Source organism: Leiobunum rupestre, chromosome 6, assembly GCF_980474605.1.
Source record: "Leiobunum rupestre chromosome 6, qqLeiRupe1.1.hap1, whole genome shotgun sequence".
Taxonomy (NCBI): Eukaryota; Metazoa; Arthropoda; class Arachnida; order Opiliones; family Sclerosomatidae; genus Leiobunum; species Leiobunum rupestre.
Window position 1 is genome coordinate 26,520,752 of NC_143389.1, and position 11,056 is coordinate 26,531,807.

The following is an 11,056-nucleotide window of genomic DNA, read 5'->3' on the forward strand; positions in this document are numbered from 1 at the left end:
ATCAAAAGTGCGTTATCATCCAAGACGAGTTGAATTTTGTCAGTGGTTTCAGGAGTAGACTACCGACGTCAATTGGTTAAGTACGCTCCTAGTTTCTGACGAGGTTAATTTTTCTCGTGACGGAATCTTCAATTTACAGAATCGTCATGAGTGGCAGCCAGAAAATCCGCACGCGAATACGGTTAGGTCACATCAAGTACAGTTTTGGTTCATCGTCTGGTGCGGAATTGTTGGCGACCACTTAATTGGACCTTGTTTTCTACCACTAAGACTATCTGGTGAGTCGTACTTAAGCTTTCTACAAGACACTTTACCAGAGCTACTTGAAGACGTACCGCTAGCAGTAAGACAACGAATCTTGATGCCGAGTTTCCTCAGAGGTGGATAGATCGAGGCGGAACTGTTAGCTAATACCCAAGGCACCACCTTAGGCCTAAGTCATCAAGCGACTTTTAAAGCCATTAATTCAGGTGGCCGGGTTACAATGCGTAGGAGGGTGGTGGCAAGCCCTGCATGCCACGCGAGCCAACAGCCAACTACACTAACTATTACCGTTAACCACGACAAGTTTTTATGGAAGGGGAAACCGAAGAGCTCGGGGGAAAACCTCTTAAGCCAAGGACTTGGTATACAAGACTGAACTTCGAGACATTGAAGACCTACGTCAACGCATAATTGTCGCCTACGACACAATCCGAAACACGCCAGAAATCTTTCGTCGCGTTCGAGAATCTTTCCAAAGGCGCGTCCAAGCTTGCCTACACGTTAATGGGGGCCATTTCGAACAACGTTTGTAAATACAATGATCAATGTAATGTTTTTAGTTAACAGTACATGTAACCTCTGAGAAATCATAAAACAAAGAAATTAATTTTTTACTATGTCTCTTGGTAATTTAAATCACCTAGTCACTATTTTAAATTGTAACGATAGCATACTTCTTGATGCGAACGCTTAATAAGCTTTTGCTAATAGAAATGTTTATTCATTTATCTCATGAAACGTTTTTACTCCTTGTTACTCAAAGAACACGAATTTCTACCCATATCCAACTTTTAGTTCTGGGGACATCTTGAAAAATTCGTACACAAGACTGAAGTCCGCAATATTGACGACCTATGACAACGCAATTTTGATTGCTGTGAAACTATAACCGACCGAAACGGGTCTAGATGACGCAATGGTGCCGAACCGTGTAATGGATCTAATTATATCAAGCGTCTGCTTAAGTTTTACTTGCTAGCTTCCACAGTGCATTAAATTTAACTTCAGACGAATAGTTGAACCTGCCACAACTATGGAGCTTATATTTTGAGAGTTCTAGCAGGAAGTGGGTAAATGCTATTGACTAATGGTAAGTCATTGGTTTTAAATCTAGCGTATCAGGTGTATATTATCTTTGGTTACATTCACACACGGACAAAAAAGATTTTCAGTCACTTGTAGGTCAAAAAATAACTTCCAAATGAAAAAAGAAACCTTACTTTTATGTGTACAAAACATTAAGTTACAAAATTACATATCTTGATTAAAAACTTTGGTTTTATCATTTCATTCAAATAACTATAGTAACTGTTTAAATACACTCATAGTTAAAATTTAATTCGCTTATTTAACAATTGGCATTTGTAGAAAAACACCAGCAAACATTTTATTAATTGTGAAAATTAATCAGAGCTATGAAAAATATTTTTCAGGTATATAATTTTAGATTAGTGCATTTGATAATTAGTTTTCCAATAAAAGAAATCAGTTACACCTATATGCAAAAATAAACGAACTTCAGTATTGTAATAGATTCGACAAATTTTAAATTTCTGAATCCGGTTCTACCATAAATATTTTTTTTTACAAAATTGAGAAGATTGAATTTCACAAAACATGTTTACAGTTTAACACATTTTAAGTTAAAAAATATTTAGGTAGCATATGTTCGTTTGAAAACAAAATTGATTACCATGGAATGAATTCTCAAATCCAGTTTCTCTTAAATATTCTGATTTAAATACTTATGTTGAGGATGTTCAATCTATTCCTTAATCAATCATTTAACAAATAATTTTTGGCATAAAAATCGAGATTTGCACACCAAATTTCCATACCAGAAATGAAAAATATCCCTCTTGGTATTTTAATTAAGGCACTCATTTTGAATTCAACTGTCAAACCTTCCCATTTTGAAATGGAAATTAAAATTTATTTTCAGGATTTTAAGATCAGAGTATAAAAGGGAAGTTTAAGCTTCCATAAATACTAACTCAGTCTAGAATGTTCTTCTGCGAGGTGTAAAGAAAAATTGTTGAAAGATACAAGCTCGAAGCAGGATTTTCTTCTACATTGTAGACTTTTGTATACTCCCTTTAAGTTAGATTTTCTAATATTTGCTTTAGTGTCTAAGATGTTTTCAATCATTTTATTACACAAGTCAGTGTCAATCACTGGTAGAGATTCATCAAACATTTTAATATTTTTGTAATATTTAATATTAACTTAATTACATAATGGTAATAATTTTTCAATTAAAGCTTCCCTATTTTTGTTTAGGGAAAAGAAGTAGTTGTAACTAGCAAATATGATTTCAGTTCAGTTCTATAAGCTAAACTCAAATTAAGTGACTCATGACAAAACTAATTTCCCAAAATCTTAAGTTTTTAAGAAATTTTTTGTCATTTACTTAGGACAATGTGGCTTTGGGGCTCAGATAATGTGAAGAAAGTTATTAAATCTAATGTTTAACCCTATCTTTAGGTGTTTATTTTTCCATGAGTTTGCTCTATAGATAAAAATATATACAAAACCAGGGGCAGTAGTTAGTTTTGATTCAAAGTATTAATTTTATTTATACTCAATAAAATAAAGTTTGTAATAGTTTCGAAAATCACGTTACCAAATGCTGTGAGGATGTTAGCACAAAAAGTAAAAAAAACAAATTGATGTAAATTTTGTACAACCTTTCACTTGCATTCCTAAGCAATTCTCGAGCAAGCACTTGCGTGCATTGAAGACGAATACAAAAACACATACCATACCCAAGAAACAAAAAAAAGCCACTACTATTTCTGAATAAATGCTTTAAGGAGCTAGAAGATCATTCTCTTCACTTTTTTTTAACTAAAGGGAAAATGAAAAGGAAAAATAATAAACTTTATGATAACAAGTCGTGTAGCATTTAGCGTACTTTTATGCTAAGTTTTAAATCAATTAAAAACTCTGTTTAATTTATCGAAAATTGTAACCATAATTCTGTATTCATTTTCCATCTATAAATCAATAAAGATTCGATTATCTGTCTTTTTCATTACCCCTTTAAACAGACATTATTGCAGGTAAAATATAGGTGTAAAAAATACAATAAATATGCCACTATGACGTATATTTCAAAATTGGAATGCAAAGTACCCCATTATAGGAAAATTAAAAAAATATATATTATAGTAAATGGACGGAATACCAGTATATACAAAATTGTTAGGGATATTCAACTCTAAATATTTTTTGCTTGATGGATGTTTTTCTTTTATAAATAATGAAATGTAATTTTGTTTAATTTATAAGTGGTGCCAAATAGTTTAATAATTTATACTTTTCATTGGACATTCCAAAATATTTTAGTCACATGAGCATTGTCTCAATCAAGTTCTACCTCATTGTTGTACGTGGAGAGTGACTATTAAATGGAACAGTTAGTTTGAGTGTGGTGTCCAATGTAACACTTTCAAAAAACACTCAGTGGACGCCAATGGAATTTACTATTAAATGATACAGGATAATTTTCTATAATATTAATATCTGATGTATCCAGGTTTGCCAATTAGGTAAAAAAGCACAGGCTTTGAAAACCCAGAGTTTAATTCATGTGAAAATAATTCCAAGCATTTGCCAACGATGTAAAAATGAATAATTATGATCTAGGGAATAAACTGGAGTTGGAAAATAATTATATGAAATGCACATTTTAACTAAGAGCTAAGTTTGATCATTACAGCAAAAAATGATTGAACATTGTGGGACCGGGCTAACTGTACTAGTTTTATATTTAAAACAAAAAATGAGATAAAATGAAATAATGAATGGTTTTTGGTGTATAAAAAGGTTCAAGACTAAAATAGTAAACGGGAATGTTTGTCATGACTTCCACCTTATATTCTTAAGAATTAAAAATATAATTGATAAAAACACACTAATGTAATTTTAAATCCAATTGGAAATAAGGAGAAAAATTAAACACCCTTCTCTCAAGACAGTCTTGACGGTTGAAACAAGGGTAAAAATATTGCATAAAACACCATAACCCAATTTGTTTAAAATTAATGTATCAATCAACAATAAAAATAGTACCACTACTACTATCTTATTTAAAAACATTTTCTCAATGTAAAATAAAATTTCATGAATTAATGAAATGACTAAAGATTTTTTATCCCCTCGTAGCAGTATTGATGGTAATATGTGTCAATAAGTCCTGATTAACACTTTACATAGTAAAAACAAAAGTGAAAAAACTACTAACACAGCTGAGATTCTGAGACTGCTGGAAGTATTACAACCATCCTTGCTTTGGCACGTGCATGTTTCAATGAACACATTGTAAGTGCCAGTTCTCATTAAGCAGTAGTTTTCATCAGCATGACCTTCACCTGGTTTTCCAATAAAAGCGCATGAGCGAATAAAACGCCATTGTCCATTCACTGAAAAATTTCATCTTAAAAGTTAATTTAATGTTTTCTTGGAAACTAACTAGACAATTCCTCAGAAAACCCCAGATTCAAGTTCACAGAAAGGGTTCTGAGGGACTGTGGTTGAAAATCTCATACTAGACTATTTTTTTGAAAATTTCACCTTTTTGCCTCGTTTTTCGACACATAGTTGATGGAAGACCTGGCTTATGAGAAAGTTTTTCAACACTACAATCCTGGATTGGAAGTGATGTATTATCAAAAGGATCAGCACATTTTGGATCTGCATCAGATCGACAAACCCAACATTTAATCGCATTTGTTTCTGGTAGACCTGTAAAATGAGAACTTTTTTATACTTCCAAAGTAAGGTAAAAAATAAAAACTATAAAAGATTTTTTTTATACAAAGTGTCCCAAAGACTTTGATATTCACCAACAAACGTTTGCTTAGCACTTTATACACAGGTGCAATTATATTACAATCGCATTAGGAAAGGAACAGAAATAAAAAAAATAAATGTGTTTCCTCTACGACCAGTTCTTGAACATTTTCTACTAATTGTGAATGGCACTACAGAAAAGCTTGACCAGGTGAATTTATTTTGTATTACCCCAGTCACACTAAAGTAAAGTGTTGGCAAGCATCAGCATTATAACATTATAATAAAAATAAGCTAACATGCATTGCGACAGGCTAGAGGAAATTAAACGGTGTTGGAGGGTTGTGGCTATCCCTACCACCATGGAGGAAGAGAGAGGAGGCTTTATGAATAACCTTTTTACCCCGGAAGCTTGATGCCAACTCCCACAGGGTAGGAGAGTGGGGGCTGACAAAAAAGGGGATCAGCACCCGTCAGTTTTCGTGTCGTCTCACGCGTTCCCTATTTGGCGCCCTCTTTTAGTGTTTAGGCATACTCGGTGTAATTTCACAACGGGTAACAATTTCAACAAAAATTGAGGGAGCCAACTAGAGATCTCGCAGCCAGGCCATGAGAGTTGACGGGTGCTGATCCCCTTTTTTGTCAGCCCCCACTCTCCTACCCTGTTGGAGTTGGCATCAAGCTTCCGGGGTAAAAAGGTTATTCATAAAGTCTCCTCTCTCTTCCTCCATGCTACCACAGATAACTACTAGCGGTCCATACACTAACTATTGCTTTAAAACCTCTGCAAATTTTTATGAAAAAAAGGAAACTGAAGTACTTTGAGGAGAACCCCTTTAAAAGGCAAGGAAAGAAGTCGCAAACTCAATGCATAAGGAGTTGTTCCGAGTTTTCACCCAGTGCCACAAGCTGGGATCTAACCCAGGCTCCTCTTTTTGAGAGATAATTTAGATTTAAACAAATTTAATTTAATATACATTATATTACATAAACACATTTAAATCCATGTTCAAAAAGAGGCACTTTTAAGTGTCAGAAGGTATCAGTATTATACCATTATAGATCCCATAAAGTAATTTAATTTAATACACACTATACTTCATAAAATTTTTAAATTGATTGAGGCACTTTTCATAGCGATTCAGGAGGATGTTTTGAACTGCACCAAGGGTTGTGGCTAGCCCTGTTACTTTTAAGCACTACCGTTCCAATAGTAATTTTTGCATTCAACATCTGCATGTTCTTAAACTGAAGGAACAAATTTTCAGGTCTTGATCACTTGATGCATTATGTGTTATAGATCATAAAAACATTTTAATCATGATTATTGCAGATAATTTTTTAATAAAGGTTACTAAAATAGTTTTTAATACAACTAGAATTGGCGAGCTTAGTAAAAACTAAATTTGTGCAAAATGAAACTTTATTTATAAAAACAGATATCAATAATACAAATAGGGGCCAAATATGTGAAAGTGTTTTATTGTTTTTTAAGGTTTAGTGGTATTTTAGAGACATTGAAGTCCTAGATTTTTAAACCATTGAATTATTTCAATTCAATTTATTTTATGGGCTACCAAGTTACTACCTTAGAAATTGAAAATTTCGTAAGGAGAAATAACTTTAAAATCATGCTATGCTGACTGTGTTTTATAAAATTTGAGATAACATGGGCAGGTAAACTGATAAACAGAAACTTTACCCAGTTAAATTAAAATATTTTACTAAAAATTATCTGTATCTAAGGTGGCAACTGTACATAACCATAAACCGTCATTATAGGCGATGATTCTATATCGTTGATATCCATATAGAATGGGCGCGACCATATTTTAGTAAAATATTCGTAAATGAAGTTTACTTACCAATAATGAAAGTAAAAATTAAAATTGTCGCTCCTAAAACAATTAAATTATTTAAACTTAGATTCATAACTGTTTCTCTAACGTTAAAAATTAAATTAAATTAGAAACAAAAATATCTTAGAAAACGGCAACAAAATACTCGCGATTTCGTCTGCTCGCTCAATGAGCAACCCATGATGAAAGTTGGCCGTGTCTGTCCATGGACCAAGAATATAAGGGGACTCACTGTTCCCGATATTTTGACACGGTAGGAAGCAGTTTAGAAATGAAATGGATTCTAGTGAATTTGATTAAAAAAAACTTCAGCTAGATGCGGCTTACTAGATATTTTACTTAACACAATGGTTCATTACCGTTATTTTACTTAACACAATGGTTCATTATCGTTATTTAACTTAACACAATGGTTCATTATCGTTATTTTACTTAACACAATGGTTCATTACCGTTATTTTACTTAACACAATGGTTCATTACCGTTATTTTACTTAACACAATGGTTCATTACCGTTATTTTACTTAACACAATGGTTCATTACCGTTATTTTACTTAACACAATGGTTCATTACCGTTATTTTACTTAACACAATGGTTCATTACCGTTATTTTACTTAACACAATGGTTCATTACCGTTATTTTACTTAACACAATGGTTCATTACCGTTATTTTACTTAACACAATGGTTCATTACCGTTATTTTACTTAACACAATGGTTCATTACCGTTATTTTACTTAACACAATGGTTCATTACCGTTACTTAAACTTTTAAAAAACCAATTTCAAAAATAAAAGGTCTAAAACTTACTAAACCCAAGCATTTAACCGACAACAACGGCGCCATTTTGTCAAAATTGAACGTGAAGCTCCAGCTCCAGTGATGCACAAAAAAATTTCTATCTATCTTTTTCGTATCTTTTTACATAGATGGCAGCAGTTATACTATACTTTCAATTTTTTCCCTCTGAAATTTTTGTAAATATCATTTTATTTTTGATATTTTTGAGCATAGATGGCGACAAAATCATTCACAATCTTTCATTTTATTCAGTTTTGGCCCTTTGATTTTTTCACGATCTTTCAAATTTCTTTAAGATATGAGAGTTTCAATTATTTTCAATTCTTTTTTGCCCTTGCCTGAAAAATTTCAGAAGAAATCTTTAAAGATTTAGATAAGTATCATTTCAAATACTTCTTTAGTTTTCATTATTTTGAAAAGTATATTTAAAAATATTTCAAGTACGTTTCACGAGAAAGTAGAATCAAATTTTTTCATATCAAAAGTTCGAAGTATTAAAATTAATATTTCAATTTTTATCTTTTGATTATTAATTCAGTAGTAAACCTTCCAATATTTGATTTTGATTTTATGGATTAGAATCGATCTTAATTTTCGTATTTTCAAAAACTAAATTATGGAAAATAAATAAAGCTATTGCATCGCCACAGCCCACGCTGCCAGTTTGCAACACACGTGACACTCTAACTGCGTGGGAGTTGGGACGGTGGGAAAAATAACTTTTGGAAGTTTTGGTTTTAGTTTTGAAATCGCCTTTCAGTCTACGCGGCGCAGCTTTTTATCGCTAGAATCAGTCTTTGCTTTCCCTCCTCTGTCTGCCTAGGGATAGAGGGAATTATCCCCCCCCCCCCCGTTAAAAAACAGCCAGAAAAACGGCGCGACCTTTGACCGCTCCTCTCCCTTCTATCACTTAACATTGTTTCGGGTTTGGCTATATTTCGGTATCACGTGAGATACGTTCGCCGCTCAAATAGTGTATATCGGCATATCTAGATGGCGCTAAAATATTTCCTCTCAAATACAAACAAAATTGAAGATAAACCAGAAAAAATCTATCGTGTAATTTCTAATACAAAAAATGGAAGCACTAGCTCTATTCCGCTCTTTTTTTCGCTAGGCTAGGTAAGAGAAGAATCTTTTCAAATATAGTTCGCTCCCGAATTTATTTCTTCAAAATTCTATCGCGATCATTTTGCAATGTAGAAGATCATATCAAAATCGTATATTTTAATTTTTATTTTTCGGATAAAGTATCATCTCGTATCCTAAAAGTATCCAAAGATACGAGCGCGCCCATCACTGTCCAGCTCCAGCTCATTGAGTTGGGAATATTAATCTAGAGGTCCAATAAAAATGTCGGATTTCAGCATTTCGCGAAACAAGTTTTTAAAAAAAAAGAATACTGCCGTCTGCTCCCAAATGACGAGAAAACTTTATCATTCTACCCTTGGCACCGTCTATCTCTCAATGGTTCGTTCAAATAAGACGCGTTTTCCGGCAATTTATTTTTTAAATAATGGATGATAACGTTTTCTCATCATTTTAGAGGAGACGGCACATTCGTAATTTTCAAAAACTTGTTCAAGGCACGTCAAAATTCTAAGAATTCTTCCCTTGATAGTGAGTATTCTCACTTCTCAAAATTTTGACGGTCCTTCTCACAGGAGGTGACGTAATCTCTTCTCACGAGTTCTCTTGAGAAGAGTGAGAATGCCTCCGATCATTCTCACTCGGTCAAATTACAAATAAAAATGGTAGCTAATATTCTAATAAGTTTAGTTGATGCTGAAGAAAATAAACATTATGATATTTTTGTGGACGAAAATTAATTTCAGAGAAAATAGAATGGTTGTTAATTTCCTACGAAACCTTTCCTTCTAAATTATAAATAAAATATTTCCTTCCTTCATATATTGTCGTGAAATCGTTTAAAAATAATATTTATTGTCAAAGGCTTAGTTTACTACGTTCGTGGGATTATCGTAAGCCGCCGTCTTCAGAAGAGTCTTCAGAAGAGTCTTTTGGCATTTGACGCATTTTAGCGAGTTCTCACGGGGAGAAAAATTCTCACGAAGAACTCTTCTCAAGTGAAGAATTCCTTCTCAGAATTTTGACGCGGCCCAGGCCTGAGCAGTGAGTCCTCTTAGATTCTTGGTCCATGGTTTATCATGCTTCCTAGGAAACAGCCTTGGAAATAACGGTGGTCAGGTGGTCAAAGACCAGTTAATTAATTGCTCAGACCAGTTTATTTATTCAAAATTTGGGGGGTCACTGGTCACCGTGTCCAGTTTATTAATTCGAAATAATAACAAAAAAAAAACCGAAGGTGACCAGTTTAATAATTCCAAATAATTGGAGATGACCTATTAATTTAATGTTTATATCAATTTTTCATTTCCCTATTCACTGGATTTATATGTACAGCGACTCCGCTTACTACCGCCGCGGCCGCACGTCGAGGTTTTATGTAGAGTCCCTTCGCTCGCATCTCTCGAACGAGTCGAACTGTCCAACCCCCCTCTGGCCTCAAACCCTCAATCGTCTAGTCTCGCTTTCCCTGGAGTACGGTAGGCTACCTGGCTACGCGGTAACGGACCGGAGACCTTGGAGTTACGGAGCCTAGAGAAAGAGAGATAATACGGTAAATTACGAGGGTCTTCTAGGCTATGGTAGTAGTCTTAGATGAGATAGTACTATATTATACTATTCTTGTGGTACTCATAAAATACAGTTAACTATTTTGAATACGTGTAAAGTTAATTTTACCAACATAATCTAACTTCTAAACATGTAGTATAGGTTTATTTAGGCTTATAAATGACATTAGAACATTTTATATAAGACCAGTTTAATAATTCATAAGCTAGGGGGTCACTGGTCATAAGGACCAGTTTAAAAATTCATATGCTAGGGGGTCACTGGTTATAAGGACCAGTTTAAAATAAAACCTTATATCCAAGGCTGCTAGGAAAGCCACTGTGATCGTCTGCTATAAATTCAAGCGTAGTGTTGAAAATATGGACTTTATTATTCTGTTAGACTAATTTAATTTAATGAATAGTTATTTCTCTGTTAAGCCGTTCCCGGATTGTGTACAGACATACCAAAAGATACAAAGCAGCAAAAAATCGCACATTTTACTGCACTCTTTCAGATCTATTACGCATAATAAGAATTTCGAAATAAAACAATAAAGAGCGTTATTTGTGACCGAAACTAGTCTTGATAGCATTCAAGGTCCGGGTAGCATTGTGGCGCTAGTCCTAATACTTTCAGACTGCTTCGACCACTAATAACATCTGCTTTAGGCTGCTTATATTAAAAATTAAATA

General features: G+C 33.6%; 1 protein-coding gene across 2 annotated transcripts; it reads right to left on the bottom strand.

Moving 5' to 3' along the window:
- Window positions 1-1,888: 1,888 nt before the first annotated feature.
- Window positions 1,889-7,056, bottom strand: LOC149940527 (UPAR/Ly6 domain-containing protein crok-like). 2 transcript variants are annotated; one of them, XM_090177938.1, is made up of 4 exons: window positions 6,924-7,056; window positions 4,840-5,010; window positions 4,511-4,688; window positions 1,889-2,773 (listed from the first exon to the last, which is right to left on the bottom strand). In XM_090177938.1, exons 1-4 carry the CDS (start codon window positions 6,988-6,990, stop codon window positions 2,698-2,700), a joined length of 492 nt encoding a protein of 163 aa, XP_090034064.1. In that variant the 5' UTR covers window positions 6,991-7,056; the 3' UTR covers window positions 1,889-2,697. The 2 variants fall into 2 exon arrangements, with proteins under 2 accessions (XP_090034064.1, XP_090034065.1); XM_090177939.1 differs by lacking the exon at window positions 1,889-2,773 and adding an exon at window positions 2,802-3,111.
- Window positions 7,057-11,056: the final 4,000 nt, after the last annotated feature.

Coding starts and splice junctions, on each gene's coding strand:
- LOC149940527 (XM_090177938.1), bottom strand. CDS start 6,990: ATGAATCTAAGTTTAAATAATTTAATTGTTTTAGGAGCGACAATTTTA. Junction 4,689..4,839: donor TCGAAAAACGAGGCAAAAAG/GTGAAATTTTCA, acceptor GAAATTTTTCAG/TGAATGGACAATGGCGTTTT. Junction 2,774..4,510: donor AGTCTCAGAATCTCAGCTGT/GTTAGTAGTTTT, acceptor TTTTATCTATAG/AGCAAACTCATGGAAAAATA.